The 24,041-nt window shown below is 35.8% G+C and overlaps 1 protein-coding gene across 1 annotated transcript in view; it reads right to left on the reverse strand.

Annotated features, from left to right (window-relative positions):
* LOC124241986 (phospholipid-transporting ATPase ABCA3-like) overlaps nucleotides 1-24,041 on the reverse strand; it is a 194,776-nt gene that overhangs the window by 169,674 nt on the left and 1,061 nt on the right. Inside the window, exons 3-5 of the mRNA XM_046666405.1 lie at nucleotides 21,812-21,939; nucleotides 8,035-8,176; nucleotides 4,143-4,402 (exon numbers count right to left, since the gene is read on the reverse strand). Coding sequence (XP_046522361.1) covers nucleotides 4,143-4,402; nucleotides 8,035-8,176; nucleotides 21,812-21,939 — 530 coding nt within the window. The remainder of the gene's footprint in view (nucleotides 1-4,142; nucleotides 4,403-8,034; nucleotides 8,177-21,811; nucleotides 21,940-24,041) is intronic.

A 24,041-nucleotide genomic window follows, 5' to 3' on the forward strand; every position in this document is an offset into this window, starting at 1 on the left:
ATCCCATATGAGTTGGTATGGCATGCTATCATTTTCATTTGTTTGCAGGTATTTTTTTATTTCTTCTTTAATTTCTTCAATGATCCATTGCTTGTTCAGTAGTGTGTTGTTTAGTCTCCACATCTTTGTGCCTTTCTCAGCTTTTTTCTTGTAATTAATTTCTAGCCTTGTAGCACTATGATCTGAGAAGATGCTTGTTATTATTTCAATTTTTTTAAATTTGTAGAGGTTTGCCTTGTTTCCAAACATATGGTCTATCCTTGAGAATGTTCCATGTGCACTTGAGAAGAATGTGTATTCAGCTCTTTCAGGGTGGAGTGATCTATATAAGTCTATTAAGTCCAATTGTTTTAGTTTTTCATTCAGCTCCACTATTTCCTTGTTGATTTTCTGTCTGGATGATCTGTCCATTGATGTGAGTGGGGTGTTGAGGTCCCCTACTATTATTGTGTTGTTTTTAACATCTTCCTTTAGGTCTGTTAATAGTTGCTTTATGAATCTTGGTGCTCCTGTGTTGGGTGCATAGATATTTATAAGCGTTATTTCTTCTTGATGAAGTGTCCCTTTGATCATTATATATTGTCCCTCTGTGTCTCTCTTTACCTGTCTTATTTTGAAATCCACTTGGTCTGATATGAGAATTGCAACACCTGCCTTTTTTTCCTTGCTGTTTGCTTGAAGTATTGTCCTCCACCCCTTCACCCTGAGTCTGTGTTTGTCCTTGGGGCGGAGATGTGTTTCCTGGAGGCAACAAATTGTTGGATCGTGTTCTCTAATCCATTTTGCCACTCTGTGTCTTTTTATTGGAGAGTTCAATCCGTTCACATTGAGAGTGATTATTGATGCATGTGGACTTAATGCTGTTAATCTGTCGCTCATTATCTTGTTTTCCTGCATTTCTTTTCCTGTGTGGTTTATCCTACCCATTTAACACTGCAATTTCTTATGCTGGGTTTCTTAGATTTTTCCTTATTTATGATTTGTGACTCTGTTCTGTACTTTATTTTAGTGTCTACCTTGAAGTTTGTATTTAGAATCTCGTGTATAATATAGTCTGTTCTCTGGTGGTGTCTTACCTACTTGACCAATACTAATTTAGACCCTTTGCTCTTCCCCTCCTAAATAATTATTTTCATTTTTTTATTCCAACTCGTCTTATTCATTTGTAGTTAGAGTGCTAAGATCGTCCTTGTTTTGGTAGTTTCCTTACCTTTACCCTAATGCTATAATTGAATATTTGCTATCCTGTTCTGGTTCTATCCATCAGTCTCCCTAGTCTGTGGATTGTGTCCCCTTTCTCCCTTTTTTCTTTTTTCAAGTATGAGAGCCTTCTTGAGGATTTCTTGTAATGGAGGGCTTTTAGTTACAAATTCCCTTAACTTTTGTTTGTCTGGAAAAGATTTAATTTCTCCCTCATATCTGAAGGAAATTCTTGCTGGATAGAGTATTCTTGGCTGAAGGTTTTTATCCTTTAAAGCTTTGAATATATCACTCCATTCCCTCCTAGCTTGTAGGGTTTCTGTAGAGAAATCCGCTGATGGTCTGATAGGGGCTCCTTTATAGGTTATTCTCTTTTTTTTCCTTACTTCCCTGAGTATTCTCTCCTTATCATTCCTATTTGCCAACTTTACTACTATGTGCCTTGGGGTAGCTCTTTTTACATTGACAAATCTAGGAGATCTAAAACCCTCCTCTACACACATTTCTCCGTTGATCCCTAGATTTGGGAAGTTCTCTTCAATAATTTCGTTAAGCACACTTTCCGCTCCGTTTTCCTTTTCCATATTCTCGGGAATTCCTATGATCCTTATGTTCTTACTCCTCATTGAATCCATTATCTCTCGGAGATTTTCCTCATTTTTTTAATTCTTAGTTCTCTTTCTTCCTCTGTCTGGCGCCATTCAGGCTGTCTGTCCTCGATTATGCTAATTTTTTCCTCTATGTTGACTACATGGGCATTCAGGGAATCCGTATTTTGTTTTATCTGGTCCATTGTGTTTTTCATCTCAAGTAATTCTGTTTGATTCTTCTTTATGATTTCAATGTCTTTTGTGAAGTAACTCCAGAACTCGGCTTGTTTCTCTTTCTCTCTACCTCATTGAGTTTTTTGATTATAGGTGCTCTGAATTCATTATCACTTAGTTTACCTAATTCCAAGTCCTCAGGACTTAATTCTGTGTTTTTATTATTTTCCGTCTGGTCTGGGGCTTTTATAAATTGCTGGATGGTAGAGGAGCGTTTTTTTCCCATGGTGGTAGAATTCAGTTGCAGTTACAGCCTGTCGCCACTAGATGGGTGTCGAGAGCGGCGTGTTATGAGGTCTCCGCCTTGGGGCAAGATGGCTGCGCCCACTAGCTTCGCTGGGGCGGAGGGGCTGTTACTCACACGCGCCAGTCTGTGTTCAGATCAGTTCTGTTGTCTGGTCTCCCAAGGCCCTTAATTTATGGGGTCCCTGTGGACGGAAGCTTTCCCCCCGTCAGCAGGTCTCCACTGAATCAGCGGCAGGCGTCCTGGATGATGCCCCGGTCGCATGGCCCCTTCCCCGCTCCCTTCTGACCCACGCCACAGTGATCGCAGACTCTAGGGGAGGGAGCGATGTTCTCTCCTACCGTTCCAGTGCCTCCGAAGGTGTAAACCAAGGTTTATGATCTCTGCCTTCTTGGAATTGTAGGTCTCTAACGAGCTGGCATTATTTTTGTTCTCTGAAATTCAGTTCTTCCAATCTTTTGTTGTATTTTGGAGGGGAGAGAATCCCGGGTCAGCTCACCCCGCCATTTTGCTCTGCCCCCTCCTCTTCTGGATTTTTACATTTTGTTTTCTCTTTGCATCTCAGTTTGTGTAATTTCAACTGTCTTGTGTTCAGGTCTCTGATTCTTTCCTCATCAAAGTCAAATCTGATGATCCTGTCAAAGGCATTCTTCATTTTTGTTAGCATGTTTTTTGTTTCTAGAAATTCTATTTGACTCCTTCTCAAGTTTTGATCTCTCTGATAGCATTACCTGTATGATCGTGCACGTGCAGAAAAGAGTTAACAAAGACGACCTGAGAGTACTTTTCTTAGAAAGGCATGTTTGCAAGGTTGGCCCTTGGCTGGTATATGGGAACTTGGATGGTAAACTGTTCCCTACACTGATATAAAACAACCTCTAAATGATAAGGGTAGGCGACTGTGCCTAAACTGTTTGTACAAACAATATGATTTATGCTGGATATTTGCTGTCTAGGAGTTTGGAATTTTGGTACAGGCTATGCAAAGTGTTCTTATGTGACCAGCCTCGAGTCAAATCTTGGGTGCTAAGTTTCTAATGGACTTCTCTGAATAGAAACATCACAAACATGTTGCTGGACTTTCATTGCTGGGGCAAGCATGAACTCTGTGTAGACTCTTGTGGGGTTACTTGAGGAAGCCCACCAGTGAATTCCTCCAGGCTTTGCCTGTGTCATTTCCTCCTATGATGCAGCCATGTTTACTTACTATACTACTATAATAGGTCCCAGCTGTGAGTATAACTATATGCTGAGTCCCAAGAGTCCTTGTAGTGAATTTCAGAAAATAAGAGTGGTCTTGAGGATCCTGGACACATCTACCTTTCCCTTTAGAGCCTTTAAATTATTAATCATAGTAATTTTAAGTTCTTTGATATTTCAAATATCTATGTCTTATCTGAGTCTGGTTCTGATGACTGACTTGCCTCTTTGGACTGTGTTTTTCTTAACTTTTAGTGTGCCTTATAATTTTCTGTTGAGACCCAGACATATTATCTAGAACAGTAGATATCAAGGTAAATAGACCTAAAATGCGAGAATTCATGTTAATTTAGCCAGGAGTTGAGCTGTGTTTGAAGTTCACTGTTACTCTAGATACTACAGACTTGAAATTCCTCTAGTAACCCCTTTTATGTCCCTCCTTGCCTTCAGGTTTTTCCTTTGTGCTGCTCCCTAGAGACAATTTGTCTCTGAAATTCTGCCAGCTTGGAAAATTGATAAGTGGCATCAGTATTCACTCTTTCTGTTCTGTATTTGCTGCCACTGGGATGTGACAAGTACCCACCAAGACTGAACATGTAGAAATAATCCAACTCTCCAAACAAAACATCTCCATAGGCCTAAAAACAATCTTTACAGAAAATAATTGGGATTACCTTCAATCCTTTTTCCCTTTCCCACACAATGGATCGCATGATGGAAAGTACAGTTGGAGAGAACATGAGTATGAACATCAAAGGGAAGAAATTACTAGTGATCCCAATTAATTCATCATGAGGATAAGCTGGGTATGGAAATCTCTGTACAAAGATGCTGATACCATCAAACAGCTTCTGTCTAGCTGTGCTCTCATGATACAGCATGATGGCCTTATCTAAGGCATGCTGCACAGCCAGGAACCCTTCTCTGAGGTACCCTGCATGATAAAACAAACATTGTCAAGTAAAACAGACTAAGGAACAGCTTAGACACACAAAGAGCAAGGCAATTCAAGTAAGTCACAGCTTGTCACCTAAATAAGCTAAATTTACAGTTGTATCAAGGCCAATTGAACATAATTACTCTGAGAATCTATCATAGTTTTGACATCGAAGTAAGGGATACTTCTTCAGCTGAATATGATGCACATCTTCCCCAAACTAAATATATTCAATGAAAGTGGTTGGCTTGCTAAATGCAATTTATGTCTACAAAGAGAATGTAGATTTAATTAAATACTGGAGAGATGAAGGCTTGGATATGTAAAGAAAGAAATGAAGCTCAGAATGACAGATATATTCTGGTGAGTAATGCAGAATGGTCCCCAGGGAAAATTGCTTCACTGAAACCAAGACAATTATACAACTAGAAGGCAGCTTAGGGTTTAATTTGCTTTTCTTTTACTAATTTTTTAAGGTTGGAACTCAGATAATTAACTTTAGGTTTTTCCGTTTTTCTAATATGAACATTCAAAACTATAAAGTTCTTTCTAAGCATTGCTTTGGCTGTATCCGCCAAATTTTTCTCCCAAATCTTAACATGTCATATTTTTTCATTATTCAGTTTAAAATGTTTTCTAATTTATGTATGACTTCTTCTTTGACTCATGGATCATTTAGAAATGTGTTGTTTAATGTCCAAATATTTGCAATTTTTCTAATTATCTTATTGTTCTTTAATTTAATTCCATTGTCATTAGAGAACATACTCTATATGATTTCAGTCTTTTTAATTTCAATGAGATTTGTTTTATAACCCAGCATAAGAATTACCTGGTGAAAATACCATGTGCACTTAAAAAAAAAAAAAACATGTATTCTACCACTGTTGAGAATTTATTCTACAAATGTCAATCAGTTCAGGGATATTGAAAATGTTATTTGTATCACCTGCTTCTTTATAATTTTTTTGTTTACATGTTCTATTACTTGCTGAAAGAAAGATATCTATGATTGTGGAATTGCCCAATTCTCCCTTTAATTCTGTCATTTTTGCTTCACGTATTTTGAAGCTCTGTTATTAGATGCATACACATTTATAATTGTTATATCCTCCTGACCAATGGGACCTCTGTCTTGAAATCTATTTTATCTGATATACATAAATCTGCTTCAGCCCCTTTATGGTTATTGTCTTTAACCAAATTTAGGGCTCTTCTAGCCATTTTTCTCTTCACTTTTTTTCCTGCCCTCTTCTCACTTATCTCTCAAGGACTCTGATTACAGATATGTTAGAACTTTCAGTATCTTCCCACATTTCATTGAAACTCTATTTTTAATTTTTTTGTTTTTGTTTTTCTGATTGAATACACTTTATTATTCCGAGTTCACTTACTCTTTCTCCTGTCATCTTCATTTGGCTATTAAATCTGTCCTGTATTTTCCAATTCTAGACTTTGTGTTTTATTTCTTTTTTATTGTTTCTATAGTTCTCTGCTAAGATTTCTTATCATTTCTTTCATTGGGCACTTATTTTCTTTTATTTCAATGAAAATAGAGCCACTTTAAAAGTCTTTGTCTGCTAGTTCCATTATCTGGGTTCTCCTGGAGTCTATCTCAGTTGATATTAAGGCACAGTAGACAAAATCATTGTAATAGTAATATTATTGGTTTAAGAATAGACAGACTACTAGGAAAAAAAGAACTTGAGGACAGATTATTGTAAACAGTTTTTTGGAAAAGTTTTTCTCTATTTGGAGAAAAATAATAGTGAATCTCTAACCAAAGCCACATACAAAACTCCTCATGGATTAACAATGAAATTGTAGGAGAAAAAAACATAAAAGAAAAATAGGAGAATATTTTTGAACTTAGCAGTAGGAATGGACTTCTTAAACGAAACCCCAGAAGAACAGACCACATGGGAAAAAATGAATTACATCAAATTAAAGATTTCTGTTCAATAAAGAACAACACGGATCAAATCAGAAATTGGAAAAAGAAACTTTTAACATTTGGAACCAGCAATATATCTAGAATATATATGGAACTGAATATTTATACTGAACTGTACCTGAATACTTATAAATCTTTAAATAAAGTTTGTGTTACATTATTTGAAACTCTGTGTTCTGTGGAGGGATTGTTGTTTTTAAGTTTTAAAATATCAAAAAGATTCTTTTATGGTGATATAGCTGAAATATTAAGCACAGCTTCCCATTCCTCCGTTGATTCATGCAATAGATCTTAATTTTCTACTCACTTCCCTGCCAATCCTTCTTAGACTTTGTACCCTTGTCTCCATTTGTTTACTCCTCCTTAATTTGAATGTTATCTAGCGTTCACTTCTTCATCATCCTTTGTCTGTCTAAAATTTCCCTCAAAATAGTGTGGTATTAAGGAAACCTAAGGGTATACTTCCTGTTCTCAATATGCACTCGAAGATAAGAAGTGAAATGTCAAAATACAATCCCAACATCTGAGAGAAAAAAAGTCATTCTCTGAAATATCTTGATCAATTAAATAAATTATTATACAAATTGTGAAACGTAGGTCACAGGCTTATTCAGCAATATAAAACAAAAATTTTGTGTACAGAAAACAAACAAAAACCAAAGATAAACTATGAGTGTCACCACTTGGTAAGATGCAATCACTACGATACCATGTCATTTCTATCCATGCTAAATATTGCTATGCCTCTGTCTCTCATAATTTCCAGGAGAAATTTCATATTCCTTCACTTTACACACTATGTCTTTAATGACCTATTTGCCCCCTAGCCTCATCTGTAACAGCCTCCCACATGCACCCTCTATTCTAACTACGAAAACAAACAAAAGGCTATGTAGTTCCCTAAATGTGGCGTCCTGTCCTGAATGTGTTCATAATTTTACTTCCACTGCCTAGAATAATCCCCACCTATCTCTAGCTAATTCATACAGATACCTGTAGATCCAGCTTAAATTCTTTCTTCCTCAACAGACTTTGTAAATATTATTTTTAATGATTGTCTAATAGGTACATCGATTTTCTTATTTCTTATACTGTTTCCAATATTTGTTGCTAATGTTAGAATGTGCATAGCTCTTTTCTTCTATTGAATATTTGCTAAAGATAAAATCTCAAGATGGTAAACCCAAATTCCATATTAAGGGTTTTTTACATAAGATCATATACAAAATAAAAATTTGAATTAAAAATCACCATCACAATTTAAAAACTTTTAGATCAAATCAATAGAATTATATATAGACATGAATAGGAAAGCAATGCCAACATATGAACATGTATGTATTTGGAAAGCAGAACATTAAACTACAACTACATGAAAATAAATATATTGATATAAGAATTGAAAAAGGATAAAGCATGGTATATATAATATATATTATATATATTTATATATATTATTGCATATACATATATCAGGTTTACCACACGTATACAATTAAAAAATAGTTTTGGTAGACTATAAGTTTAATTTAAAAAATTACCACAGCAAGTTAAAAATGAACATATTATACATATAATTGTATATGTATATATGCATATATATATACGATAACCATATATATACATATATTAGTCTGCAACTGTGATAATTAAGTATGCTTGAGGATCTGCTCACCAGGACTTCCTCCATCCTGATAATCTACATTCCTGGGTCCTACAGAAGGACGACTAGGAAAGAGTAAGGATGTTCTCCAGCCTACCCTGTCTGGCCACCAGACAGTCCTCTGTATCCTAACGAAACGCAGGTGATATTTTACCTAGAAGGAGCAACAGGAAACAAACTATGTTTAAAACCCAACAAAACTGAAAAGCAAATATTAGAAATAAAGGAAAGTTAAGTCCAGATGGGAAACCAAGTGATTTGAAAGATGAGACTCATCTGATGTCAAAGTGATTCTGAATGCCTGGAAATGACTGACTCCAAGCACACATATATGCTCCAATCATATCTACATTTGAAGTCCTCTAAAAATGTAGGCATTTCACAAAAATGAGATTTACACATGGCTGATAAATATATGAAAAGCTTCTCAATGTCACACAATGAAATAAAAGGAAATTAAAACTACAGAGATATATTTCTTACCTATCACACTGGAAAAATCAAAAGTTTAACAACATACTCTCTTGGCAAGGCTGTAGACAAACAGGCACTTTAATACATTGCTTGTGGGATACAAAATGGCATGATTGTAATAGGGAATCTGGCAATGTTTTACAAAATTACATATGCATTTATTGATTGATTCAGCAACCCTACTTTCAGGAACAAACTTGGAATATACACCTCCAGCAATATGAAGAAAACATATGCACAAGCTCGTTGTAGTATTATCTGTGGTGGCTATATATTGGAACTAACCTAAGTGCTCATACACAGGAGATTGCATAGACCATGATAGATCTACACAACAGAGCCATGTATCTGTTCAATGTATAGTCAGAAAACGGAAATCATACTAGATAACTGAAAGGGTAAGAGAATTTTAAGTTATCAGCAGGAAGAAGCCACCAGCCCTAGGACTAAGGGAACAAAAACAAGAGTTTGGAATTAATAAAAACTATAATCGTAGAGGAGACATCCTGTGAGGCTGAAAACCAAACCTCTGAGGAGGGGGCACAAGTCAGCTAGAGCACTGTCTCAAAGCTTTAAAGAAGGATCCTTTGAGACTGGGACTTAGTCTGAGAAGCAGCTCCACTTGCCTAGTGCTGGTTATCTTTGAGAGAATGTGAAAAGGCTGATTTTGAAAAGTGTTGAACTATCTGCAAACTGAATTTGGCTGCTGCTATGGGAAGAAAGTGCTACCGCCAAAACAGAGAAGTGCTGCTGGGACGTCATTCACAGGAGCTACAAGCAGACAGAAAGCCAAGAGGAAAGCTCAAAGTCCTTCTTCTCACCCCAGTCTTGCCTCTAGTCCGCCTCTAGTGCCCTTTATTAGCAGAGTATCATGTAAAGCTGGCTGAAAAAGCAGAAATACAGCTACAGCATTAAAGAGAAGAATACAGAAGAATAGATTTATGGTTCAGAAAGAAAGAAACCTAATGACAAGTATGCTACCTTTTGCATAAAAAAGGCAAAATGAGGTATACATATGTAATTTATACTATTTATATTATATATATAAATTTAAGTGTATGTATCTATATACATTTATATTTTTATAAGTCTATATAATTTATATTTATCTATCAATACATTTAATCTTTAGATACACTGCAAAGGAAGTTGGCGACATTAGTACCCTTCCACCAAATACTTCAGCATTTACTAGAATTCAGTATTTCTTTATAGTTCTTATTTGAGGTAAAATTTACATACAACAAAATGCACAAATCTTAACTGTATACATTTACTTAACTGTACGTGAGTTTTGACAAATGCATACAGCTATGGTAACCCAAATCACTATCGAGATAAACATTACCCTGACTCTAGACAGTTCTTCCATGCCCTTTTCCAGTTGATCTCAACCACACTGCCTTGGAAATATAATTTTTCTGATTTCACCACAGATTAATTTTGTCTGTTAGATAATTTCACATAGATGGAATCATACAGTTTCGTATTATTTTGTTTAAGGCTTCTTTTACCCAGCATGATCCCTTGAAATTCATTAAATTGCTTTTTCAATAGTTCTTTTTTGATGCTGAACAATATTCCATAGTATGAATATAACAGAGCCTATTAATTCTCTGGCTGATGGATACCTGGCTATTTCTAATTTTCTAATTTTTGGCTATCATGAATAAAGGTGCTAAAACAGTCTTTTTTGTTTTTTTTTTGAGGAAGATGAGGCCTGAGCTGACATCTGCTGCCAATCCTCCTGTTTTTGCTGAGGAAGACTGGCTCTGAGCTAACATTCGTGCCCATCTTCCTCCACGTTTTTTTTTTTTATATATGTGGGACATCTGCCACAGCATGGCCTGACAAGTGGTGCATAGGTCCACACCTGGGATTCAAAGTGGCAAATCCCAGGCCACCCAAGCGGAATGTGCAAACTTAACCACTGCGCCACTGGGCTGGCCCCGCTAAAACAGTCTGGTACAAGGTGTAAAACAGTCTTGTACAACTCTTTTTGTGAAAATATGTTTTCCTTCTTTGGGGTAAATTTGTAGGAGTCCAGCTGATGGATTGTAGGGTGGATGTGTGTTTAGTTTTATTTGAACAAACAAAAATGGTGCACATTTTCCTAACCTGGTCATATCATTTTATATTTCCACTAACAGTGGCTTCACATACTTACCAACATTTGGTATTGTCAGACTATAATTTTAGCCTTTCTGGTGGGTGGTTAGTGGTATCTTAATGTGGTTTAAATTTGCATGTTCCTGATGTCTAATGATATTGCACACTTTTTCATGTCTTTATTGGATATTTGTATATCACCTTTGAACAAGTGTCTATTTAAACCTTTTAGTCATCTTTGAAATTGGGCTGCTTGTTTTTTTATTACTGAGTTGCAGGACTTTTAAAAATATCTTGGATACAGTACATTGTCAGATATATGCTTTACAAATAAGTTCTCCAACATTGTGTCTTGATAACTCATTTTGTTAAGTGTATTTTAAAAAATTAAATTTAGTAAGACAATTGTAGATTTACATGCAGTTGTAAGAGATAATAAATGAATTGTGTGTAGTCTTTAACTACTTTTCTCCAATGGTAACATTTCATAAAATTATAATATCACAACCAGGATACTGACATTAGTACAAATCACTAATCTTATTCAGAGTCCCCCAATTTTACTTGTACTCATATGTGTGTATGTATTAAGTTCTGTACAATTTTATCACATGTGAAAGTTCTTGTGCCCCCCACCACAGCCAAGATACCAAACAGTTCCATCAACTCTTTTTTCCAATAGCTATCCTCTGACAACCAAGAATATGTCCTCCATTTCTAAAATTTTGTAATTTGAAAAATGTTATTTAAATGGAATCATACAGTATTAATTTGGGAGGATTAGCTTTTTTTCCACCCAGCATAATTCCCTGGAGATTCATCTAAATAGTTGTGTGTGCCTATTTATCTTTTTTATTGTGGTAAAATACAAATAACATAAAATTTACCATCTTAAGCATTTTTAGGTTTACAGTTCAGTGGTTTCAAGTACATTCACATTGTTGTGCAATCATTAACTACCATCCATCTCCATACTTCTTTTCATCTTGTAAAACTGAAACTCTATACCTATTAAACAATAATTACTCATTCTCTCCTCCCCCCAGCTCTTGGAAACCACCATTATACTTTCTGTCTCTGTAATTTTGACCACTGTAAGTACTTCATTTAAGTGGAATCATACAGTATTCGTCTTTTTGTGACTGATTTATTGCACTTAGAATGATGTCTTCAAGGATCATTCATGTTGTAGCATGTACCAGAATTTCCTTCCTTTTTAAGGCTGAATATTCTATTGTATATTATATACCACATTTTGCTTATCAATTCATTCATCAATGGAGTCTCGGGTTGCTTGCACAATGTAGCAATTGTGAATAATGTTGCTATGAACATGGGTGTACAAAGATCTCTTCGAGACCTTGTTTTCAATTCTTTTGGGTACATACCCAGATGTGGAATTGCCAGGTCATGTGGTACTTTTATTTTTAATTTCTGAGGCCCTCCATACTGTTTCCACAGCAGCTGTACCATTTTACCACCAACAGTACACAAGAGTTCCAATTTCCCCACATCCTCACCAACACTTGTTTTGTCTTTTTGTGGTAGTAGCCATCCTAATGGGTGTGAGGTGGTATCTCATTGTAATTTTCATTTACATTTCCCTAATGATTAGTCATGTTGAGCATTTGATCATGTGCCTATTGGCCATTCATAATACATATCTTCTTTGGAGAAATGTCTATTCAATTCCTTTGCCCATTTTTTGAGTTGTTTTTTTGTTGTTGACTTTTAGGAGTTCTCTAAATATTCTGAATATCAAACCCTTATCAGATATATGACTGGAAAATATTTTCTCCCTTTCTGTGGGTTGCCCTTTTGGTCTGTGGATAGTGTCCTTTGATGCACAAAAGTTTTTAATTTTCATGAAGTTCAATTTGACCATTTTTTCTTTTCTTACCTGTGTCTTTGCTGTCTTATTGAAAAAATCTTTGCCAAATTTGATATTGTGAGCTTTTGTCCTATGTTTTTTTCTAAGGGTTTTGTAGTTTTAGAACTTACATTTAGGTCTTTGATCCATTTTCGTTTAAGATTTTATTTTTTCCTTTTTCTCCCCAAAGCCCCCCGGTACATAGTTGTATCTTCTTCATTGTGGGTCCTTCTAGTTGTGGTATGTGGGACGCTGCCTCAGCGTGGTTTGATGAGCAGTGCCATGTCCATGCCCAGAATTTGAACCAATGAAACACTGGGCCACCTGCAGTGGAGCGTGCAAACTTAACCACTCGGCCACGGGGCCAGCCCCTCTTTGATCCATTTTGAGGCTTTTACATATTTGGTTAGTAAGGGTTCAAATTTATTCTTTTGCATGTGTATATCCAATTTTTCCCAGCTCCATTTGTTGAGAAGACTGTCCTTTCCACAGTGAATGGTCGTGGCACCCTGTCAAAAATCATTTGTTGATACATGTGAGTTTTTATTTCTGGTCTCTCTATTCTATTCCATTGGTCACTATATCTGTCTTTATGTCTATACTACATTGTTTTGATTACTGTAGCTTTGTAGTAAATTTTGAAATCAGGAAGTGTGAGTCCTCCAGTTTTGTTATTTTCCAAGATTGTTTCGGCTATTCAGGGTCCCTTGAGATGCCACATCAATTTTAGGATGGGGTTTTCTATTTCTGCCAAAAAAAGGTCATTGGGAATTTGATAGAGATTGCACTGAATCTGTAGATTGCTTCATTATTACTGACATTTTAACAATATTAATTGTTAAGTGTCCATGAACATGGGATGTGTTTCCATTTATTTATATTTTCTTTCATTTCTTTCAGCAATGTTTTGTGGTTTTCATTGTCCGAGTCTTTTACCTCCTTGGTTAACTTAATTCTTAAGTATTTTATTCTTTTTGATGCTATTGTAAATGGAGTTTTGTTATTTTCTTTTCAGATTATTCATTGTTTGTGTGTAGAAATGCAACTGATTTTTGAGTGCTGATTTTGTATCCTGCTACTTTGCTGAATTCATTTATAGCTCTACCAGCTTTTTGTGTGTGTGTGGAACCTCTAGGGTTTTCCACATATAAAATCATATCATCTGTGAACAGAGGTAATTTTACTTCTTCCTTTCTCATTTGGATGTCTTATATTTCTTTTTCTTGACTAATTTCTGGCTAGCACTTCCAGTACTATGTTGAATAGAAATGGGGAAAGCAAGCATCCTTGCCTTGTTCCTGTTCTTAGAGGAAAAGATTTCAGTCTTTCACCACTGAGTATAATGTTTGTTGTGGGTGTTTCATATACGGCTTTCATTACGTTGATAGTTTCTTTCTGTCCCTATTTTATTGAGTGTTTTAATCACGAAAGTTCGCTGAATTTTTTCAAATGCTTTTTCTGCATCAATTGAGATGATCATGTGTCTTTTTTCCCCCCTTCATTTTGCTGATGTGGTGTTTAAAACTGGTCAATTTTGATATGTTGAACCATCCTTGCATTCCAGGAATAAATCCCACGTAGTCATAGTGAATAATCTGTTTAATATGCTGCTGAAGTCTGTGTTCTAATTTTTTTTTGATGATTTTTGCATCAATGTTCATAAGAGATAGTGGTCTGTAGTTTTCTTTCTTCTAGTGTTTTTGGCTTTGGGATCAGGGTTGTGCTAGCCTCATAGAAAGAGTTAATAAGCATTCCCTTTTCTTTATTTTCTTCGGAAAAGTTTGAGAAGGATTGGTATTAGTTCTTGTTTAAATGTTTGGTAGAATTCACCAATAAGCTGTCAGGTCCAGGGCTTTTCTTTGTTGTAAGATTTTTGATAAGTGATTCAACCTCCTTACTAATTATAGGTACTTAGATTTTCTATTTCTTCATGACTTAGTCTTAGTAGGTTTTATATTTCTAGGAATTTGTTCATTTTATCTAGGTTATCCATTCTTTGGGCATACAATTGTCCGTAGTACTTTCTTATAATCCTTTTTATTTCTGTGGAGTTGGCAGCAATGCCCCCACTTTCATTTCTGGCTTTAGTAATTTGAGTTTCTTTTTTCTTAGTCCATCTAGCTAAAGGTTTGTCAACTTTGTTGATCTTCCCAAAGAATCAACTTCTGGTTTCATTGATTTTCTCTACTGTTTTTCTATTCTCTATTTCATTTATCTCTGCTCTAATCTTTCTTTCTTTCTACTGGCTTTGGGTTTAGTTTGTTCTACGTCTAATTATTTAAGTTGTAAAGTTAAGTTGTTTATTAGCGATCTTTAATGTTTTTAATGTAAGCGTTTACAGCCATAAATTTCTCCCTTAGCTTTAATCTTGCTGCACCACATAAATTTTGGTATATTGTGTTTTCATTTTCATTCATCTTCAAACAATTTCCCTTGTGATTTCTCCTTTGATCCATTTGTTGCTTAAAAGTGTCCTGTTTAATTCCCACAAATTTTCAATTTTACATTTGCTATTGATTTATAACATCATCCTTTTGTGGTCAGAGAAGATAGTATCTATCTTTTTCATCTATTGAGACTTAATTTGTGGCCTAGTATATGGTCTATCCTGAAAAATGTCATGCATGCACTTGAGAAGAATGTGTATGCTGTTGTTGGGCAGACTGTTTTGTATGTCTGTTAGATCTGGGTGGTTTATTGTGTTGTTTACATCCTCTATTTCCTTACTTATAGTCTGTCTAGTTGTTCTATTCATTATTGTGTTTGGAGTGAACTCACAATTTTGTTGTAGAACTGTAGAATTATTGTAGAACTATCAATTTTCCTTTACATTCTGTCAGTTTTTGCTTCATATATTTTGATGGTCTGTCATGAGGTGCACAAATGTTTATAATTGTTAGATCTTTTTGATGTATTGAAACTTTTATTAATATATAATTTCCTTCTATGTCTCTTGTAATCTTTTTGACTTCAAGTCTATTTTGTCTGATATTAGTATAGCCACCCTTGCTCACTTTGGTTACTTTTAGCATGGGATATCTTTTTCCATACTTTCAATTTCAACCTTTTTGTGTCTTTGGATATAAAGTGAGTCTCTTGTAGATGGCATATAGTTGGATCATGTATTTTTATCCAGTCTGCCAATCTCTGTTTTTTGATTGGAGAATTTAATCTATTTACACTTAAATTACTGATAAGGAGGAACTTATTTCTGTTGTTGTACTATTTATTTTCTACATGCCCTACAACTTTTTTGTCTCTCATTTCCTGCATTACTGTCTTCTTTTGTGTTTAGTTTGATTTTTTGCAGAGAAATGTTTAAATTCATTTCCTTTTGTGTATATTCTATAGTTATTTTCTTTGTGGTTACCATGAGGATTACATAAAATATCTTATAACAATGTAACCTCCTCCTTCTTTGTATATTCTGGATGTTAAACCCTCAGCAGTTATATGATTTGCAAATATTTTCTCCCATTCTATGAATTGTCTCTTCACTCTCTTGATAGTTTCCTTTCATGCACAAAGGTTTTAATTTTGATAAAGTCCAATTTATATGTTTTTTTCTCTTTTTAGTCATGCTTTGGTGTCATATCTAAGAATCCATTGCCACATCAAGGTTATAAATATTTACTTATATGTCCTCTTCTAAGAGTTTCATGATTTTAACTGCTATATCTGGATTATTAGTCAATTTTGAGTTATTTTTTGTATATGGTATGAGATAGGGGTATACTCTCATTCTTTTGCATGTGGAAATTCAGTTATATTAGCAGCATTTGTTGAAGAGACTGTTCTTTCCCATTGAACGGACTTTGCACCACTTTCAAAAATCAATTGGCCACAAGAATATGAGTTTATTTCTGGACTTGCAATTTTATTCCATTCGTCTGTTACTATTCTTATACCAGTGCCACACTGTTTTGATTAGTTTGATTTGCTTGAGTAGTGTTATAGTAAGTTTGCAACTGAATCCTCTGTTCTTTTCCAAGATTGTTTTGGCTATTTGGGCCTCTTGCAATTCTATATGAATTTGAAGATTAGCTTTTCTCTTTTCGCAAAAAAGGTTGCAATTTTGATAGGGATTGTGATGAATCTGTAGGTAGCTATGGGGAGTACTGATATCTTAACAATATTAAGTCTTCCTACCCATGAACTTGGGCTGTCTTTCCATTTATTTGGGTCTTCTTTAATTTCTTTCAGCTATGTTTTGTAGTTTTCAGTGCACAATCTTTGCACTCCTTGACTACATGTATTCCTCTGTATTATATCCTCTGCTCTGCCTACTCTACTATTTAGCCCTCCAACTAGTTTTTTATGTTATTGCATTTTAAGTTTATAATTTTTATTTTTTTTTAAGATTTTATTTTTTTCCCTTTTCTCCCCAAAGCCCCCTGGTACATAGTTGTATATTCTTCGTTGTGGGTCCCTCCAGTTGTGGCATGTGGGACGCTGCCTCAGCGTGGTTTGATGAGCAGTGCCATGTCTGCGCCCAGGATTCGAACCAACGAAACACTGGGCCGCCTGCAGCGGAGCGCGCGAACCTAACCACTCGGCCACGGGGCCAGCCCCCTAAGTTTATAATTTTTTGCTCATAACTTCTATTTCTTTGCTAAGATTTTCTATTTTTTTAATTTATTCCAAGATCATTTTAATTTGTTGTTGAAAGTTTTTATGATGGCCGCTTTAAAATCTTTGTCAGATAATTCCAACCTCTAATTAATCTCAGTGTTCATGTCAGTTGATTGTCTTTACTCATTTAAATTGTGTTTTTCTTGGTTCTTGGTGTGACAGATGATTTTCTATTTTATCCTGTTCACTTTGTCTATTATGTTAGGAGACTCTAGATCCTACTTAAATCTTTTATTACATCAGGCAGTCAGTCTTTTTCAGTTCAGCATCCAGGTACTGGTCTACTTTTGTGAGCTGAGGTTTCAATGACAATTTTTCAGAGCCTTATTAGAATTAATTTTGTCTTTTAGTTTATGTGGTGCCACTGGGGCTCCAACTGGTTCCTGGTGGTACTGCCTAAGGGGACAGAAAGGGCTTCCCTTCTGGGGGAAGAGGAGGCCCATGGGACAAAGAGCCTTCCCAGGCTGGACCTCTTCTGTTCTTCTTGCTAGTTTCACTTGTCTACCCTAGTGTCTCCCGGTGAGACAGAGGATTTTTAGGCCCAAAGGAAGGAAGAGGCTTTCCTGACTGGGCACTGATAGCAGGATCCTATCTGTATGGAACAGAGATTGCTTCTTGAGCTTGGGATTTCTTGTAGTGGAACAACCTACCACTGCTCCCTGGCTGCCCTTATGAATCTGGACAGGAAAAGGGAGGGTCAAAGGCCTATAGGGTCAAAGAGGCTTCCTAGGCTTGGCCACTTGTGGCTGGGTCTCCCTTGATGGTTCTACTGGCCCATCAGTGTCTTGCCGTGAGGGGTGTCTCAGGCCTGTGAAGATGAAGACACTTCCTAGACTAGGCCACTTGTGGCTGAGTCCTTCTTGCTCCAGTGCCTCAGTGTATATCAGCAGGGGAGGGGCATCTGAGACCTGGTGGGGAAGGACAGTATTTCTCCTGGTCAATAACTGTTGGCAGCACTCCCTATCATTCCTCATTGCTAGGGGTCTCAGAGTTGCCTGATGTCAGAAAGGCTTCCATTTGATCCTGGAGTAGAATGGAGCCTACATAGGCTGCCTTCTATTGCTAGGTTGGGAGTCAGAAAATGCTGGGTCTTGGTTGCTTTCTGTTGGGCAGGGTACATTAAGATGTGTGCCCCTGCATTGTTCCTCCAGGCCTGGGGTCTTAAACCAGTTTGCAGCCTTCTTGCCACCTTTCAGAGTTTTTCCTTGTTTGCCTCTGCATTATTTCCAGGGTTTATAGTTGTGCTAAGTGAGGAGGGGCAAGGAGAAATAGGTCCATACTATCTTGTCTAGACCAGAAGTCAACAGTGTCTTTTGATGAGAAGTTTCTAATTTTGATTAAACCTAATCTATTAATTTTTTCTTTTATGGTTATTGCTTTCTGTGACCTGAAAAACTTTTGCTATCCCCAAGTAAAGATGGTATTTGTCTATGTTTTATTCTAAAAGTGTTATAGTTTTAACTTTGACTTTTAAAACTATAATCCATTGTGAATTATTTTTTGTGTGTAGAATGAAGTAAGCTCAAGGTTTATTTTTTCCATATACAAATCCAATCATTACAGCACTATTTTTTTGAAAACATCTTCCTTTCCCTCAATCAGATTTCTTTTGTGCCTCTGTCAAAAATCAAATGATTATATTCAAGAAAGTTTATTTCTAGGCTTTCTATTCTGTTTTATAGATCTATTTGTTGATCATATTCCAGTAACACACTGTAATGGTTATTGTAGCTTTACAATAAGTTTTGAAGTCAAGTGCTGTAAATCTTCCAACTTTGTTATTTTTTTACAAAATTATTTTGGATATTTTAAGACCTTTGCATTTGCATATACATTTAGACCTCATAAACAGGAAGTGACAAGTACTCTTAATGCCCAGGTAAGACACCTGCTTACCAGAGATTGAGAGATAAAGCCTATAAAGATTCAGGGCCTGGCTAATTGGTGAAATTTTTATGGGTCAATGTCTAGGGTATGCTAGGATATGCCCTCAAAGTAAACAATGATTTGCTGCACACTGTACTCCTAAACATTTAAAAGAGGCATTGCACTTGGTGGGTCTCTTTTTGGTGAGGCCTCTTTTTTTTGAATGTTGGAGGTGGCATATACCACACTTGAGACTAGTGGTCAGAACTATTCATCAAGTGAAAATTTTCAGTGGGGCCCAGAACAAGAAATAGGTCTAGAGTAGGAGTACAGGCACACAACATGCTTCAGGCAAGGGACCTATTTTATAGTGAAGGAGGTGCAACGATGGGCACCTGACCACTGGATCTACAGTTCTTATCATATTCTACATCACTCAGAAGCAGCATACCTGAGAGAAGAAATTGAAATGGTCTATTAAATTTCAGCTAAGGTGCTAGCTTTGGGACAACATTCCGCTAATCTGAGACACTGTTCTACAGGATGTAGTCTATGTAATTAACAATAATTAATAGATGGCTCTGTGTCCCCACTAGCTAGAACATAAGGGTATGGGAACCAAGGCATGGAAGTAGATTGGCTTGTCTTATCACCACTCCCAGAGATGTGCTTGTGGAATTTATACTGCCCATCCCCATAACCTTAAATTCTGCTGCATTAAAGGCCTCGTTTCATGGGGCAGGAGGAATACTTCCAAGAGGGCACATAGTAAAGCTTCCATGAGACTTGTATGATTACCACCTGGGTAATACTGAGCTACTCACACTTGTGCACCAAAAAATAAATGAGTTATTATATGAAAGGGAGCAATTAACCATGATTAACATGAAGGGCTGCTATTGTACAATGAAAGCTGAGAGAGATATGTCTGAAACTTGGGGGTTTCACTGGGGTGCCTCTTGGTGCTTACTTTTCTACTGATAACAGTGAATATGCATTTGCAACAACCATGGCCTGACAACTGAGGACTCAAGAAGGGTACAGTTCACCTAAACAGGTAAGTAAGATATACCCTGTGAAGGGCTGGTCGAGAGTGACTAAAATCTAGAATGTGAATGTGTAAATATTTCCTTATATTAAAATTCTTCTGTTGAAATACCTACAGTAGTGTCTGTGTTCCCATATGGATTTTGACTAATAGAAATATACACAGATTATAATGAAAGGACAGAAAAAGAAGGTTGGGTGTGGGAGTTGAATGGAAGTTCACAGTCGCACCTCTATGGTAGAGAAAATAATGTGACCTAAAGCCTAGAAGCAAAAAGTAATATTGTGCATTCAGGGAACTTGTAGCCATTAAGTATTGCTGGAGCATAAAGTGTGGTAAGGATGGCAGAGATGGGATTGGAGAGATATCCAGGCACCAGGAGACTGATAGCATATATCTTGTGAAAACACTCTGGACACGAGCCTGAGGTAATGGGAAGTCACTAAAGTCTTTTTATCAGGACGGTGACATGATTATATCTGAGATTTAGATGGGGATCATTGTGGCACTTGTGGATAAACAAAAGATCCTGTCAAGAAAGTCAGCTAAGATGGGGAAAAGCTGGTAGATATTAGAAGGTCTATGCTATATATGAACTCATCGACAGAGATCAAAATGTTTGTTTAGAAAACCATCAAAACAGACCAAACAGCATCTGTACATAAGATCCCCAGAACTCATTCATCTTAAATATTCTCACCACACACAAAAAATGGTAATTCTGTGAGGTGATGAATGTGTTAACTAACCTTATTGTGGTAAGCATTTTGCAATATATACGTGTTTCAAATCGTCACATTGTGTGTCTTAAACTTATGCAATGTTATATGTCAACTGTATCTCAATAAAGCTGGACAAAAACCAGCCCAAGTATTGGGTAAACAGTTCAGGGAATTTTGGTGTTAGGAATTGAGTTTGAATATTTGGGGACACAAGCACAGTTGGTCAGCAATGAAAATAAAACTTGAAATGGCACTGAAGATACTTTGAGCCAATGTACACTGTTGAGCCTAAATCTATATCAGCATATGGATAATTTTGACTTAGTAAATGGAAGGAAGTTGGCACAGAAGAATAGAGTTATGGAAGGATGGGACATACGAAAAGAACATGTACTATCCTACTAGTCGTTTTATTAATCTTGCCTTCTACTGACAAGCTTCTGTACTCTAAACACAGAATTTGGCTCCATATATTACAGACTGACTATTTACTTCCATCACGACCAGGATAGCATGTTTATAAGATCTGCTAAGGAGACACCAAGTTCAAAGCACTTTCTCTCTCCTTCCCGTGGGCTACGCTATAATCAGATTCTTTTTCAGTGCCTACAGATGTACTAATTTTGAATCAATGTGGTTGAGGTTTCTCTGAAGATTTATGAAAGGACTTAAATTCTGTGTTTCATTTAAAGAAGGAGGATGTTTCCACCCTTGGTCACCTGTTAGTGAAGATGCATCTGCTTTGAGGCTTATTTATTTCATCACGTTTTGTAGAACTAGAAGCACTGCTCAAGTAGTCAAAGTTTTCCATGAGTCTAAGGCCTTGTGTGTAGAAGATACAGTTCTGCCCTTATCAGCATAATGCAATAGTTAAGAGCACAGGCATTAAAGTTACTCAGATCTGGATTCATATTCTTGCTCTACTCTATACTAGTAGTTTGATCTTAGGAAAATTAGTTTCTTCACTCATAAAATAGGGTTAATACTATCAAATTCATTATAATGCTAGAAACTGGAAGTGCAATTACTGGAAAACTATTTAGAAAACTCTAAATAAAACTTTCTCACCTGAAGTGGCAGAGGGTCACTGCTATTTTTGAAGTCATAGTCAAAAATAATGGCAGCCAGCACTTTACGAGATCCATAGTCATACTTAATGTATTTTTCAAACTCAGTTTCTGAAGAAAAGCCTTTAACTGTAAAGAGGCAAAATTTTTCACTTAAATAAAAATATTTGATAATCCCTCCTGAGAGGGGAGATACTACTTTACATGGACAAAAGCCTATCCAAATATTGTAAATTTAAAAACATTGTTTCTCAAATATTGGTATCATAGCTACTTAACGGATATTTGGGGTTCAAAGAAAGTTTAGGTATTTTATAAAATTTTACTTCAACTTTAAATAATAATCATTATAAAACATATATAAAGAAAAGTCATTAGTCATCAGGGAAATGCAAATAAAAATCACAATAATGCAAATATAAATCACATTCATATCCACTGAGATAGCTAAAATCAAAATGGTAGATGATAACAAGTGATGGTGAGGATGTGGAAAAGTCGTAACCTTCATATACTGCTGATCAGAATGTAAAATGGTACAATAACTTTACATAAAAGTCTGGAAGTCCCTCAAAAAGTTAAACATAGAGTTACCATATGACCTATTCATTCCACTCCTAGGTATATACCCAAGAGAAATGAAAACATATGTCTATATAAAACTTATAGCCAAATGTTCACAGTAGTATTATTTATGATAGATAAAAGGTATAAACAACCTAAATGTCCATCAACTGAAGAAGGATATAGCAAATGAATGTAGTATATCCATACAATGTGATATTATTCAGCAATAAAAAGGAATGAAGTATTGATATATGCTACAACACGGATTAACTGTGAAAATATTATGCTAAGTAGAGAAGCCGGTCACAAAAGACCACAAATTGCATTTATATGACATTTATATAAAAGGTTTATAATAGGCAAATCTATAGAGACAGAAAGTAGATTAGTGTTTTTGTAATCCTGGGAGGGGGGATGTGAAATAGTACGGTCATGGCTGAAGGTTACAGGATTTACTTTTGGTCATGAAACTGCTTTAAGATTGTGGCAATGGTTGCACAACTCTGTGAATCTACTAAAAGCCACTGAATTGTACACTTTAAATAGGTATGTGCATTGTATCTCAAAAAAGCTATTTTAAAAGAAACAAGATAAATCATGAGGTGGAAATCACTTCAAACTGATCAAAAAAAAAAAACCCACCTCATTTGATGGCTCAATAGCCGTAGAGAGATTACAGAGGAAGGAGTCAGTGAAGGTGGATCAGTAGAAATTACCTAATCTGAACAAGACAGAAAAAAAGAGACTGGAAAAAGCTGAATAGAGCCTCAGTGTGTAAGACAGTACAAAATGTCTAGCATTTGTGTCATTGTCCTAGGAGAGGAGAAAGAAGGCCATATTGAAAAACAGTTTTGAGAAATAATTGTTGAAAATTCCCCAAATGTGGTGAAAGACAAAAACTTACAGATTCAAAAGGCTCAGTGAACCCTAAACAGAATAAACCAAAGGAAATTTACACTCAGACACATCATAATCAAACTTTTGACAAATAAAGACTGAAAATATCTTGACAGCAGCCAGAGAGAAATGATACATTACCTGTAGAGAAACAAGGATTCAAATGACTTCAGATTCTTTTCAGAAACCAAGGAGGTAGGAAGAAAGTGGCAAATATTTTTTAAATGTTGAAAGAAAAGACTGTCAACCCAGAATTTTATACCAAGTGAAAATAACCTTCAGTAACAAAGTTGAAATAAAGATATTCTCAGATGAAGGGGGAAAAAAAAAGAATTCACTGCTAGTAGACTTGCTGTAAAAAATTGTTAAAGGAAGTTCTTCAGGAAGAAGGAAAATGATATCAGAAGAAAACAAAGAACTTCAAGAATGAAGGAAGAGCAACGGCTATGGTAAATGTCTGGGCAAATAGTTTTCTCAAGTTCTTTAAAGTATGTGTGTGAATTATAACATTTTTCTGGTGAAGTTTTCAACTTATGTAAATATGAAAACTGCAACATAAAGAGGGAAATATAAAGAGACCTACATACTGGGAAACATTTGACATTACATAAAGTATAAAATATTAGTTCTAAGTAGACTGTGAAAAATTAAGTATGCATATTTTAACTCTAAGAACAAACACTAATAATATATAAATCCATCTCATCCCTTTTTTTTCTTTCATGATGATGCTTTTGATGTCAGGTCTCAGAATTCTTCAACTAACT

The sequence above is a fragment of the Equus quagga genome, chromosome 7 (genome assembly GCF_021613505.1).
Source record: "Equus quagga isolate Etosha38 chromosome 7, UCLA_HA_Equagga_1.0, whole genome shotgun sequence".
Taxonomy (NCBI): Eukaryota; Metazoa; Chordata; class Mammalia; order Perissodactyla; family Equidae; genus Equus; species Equus quagga.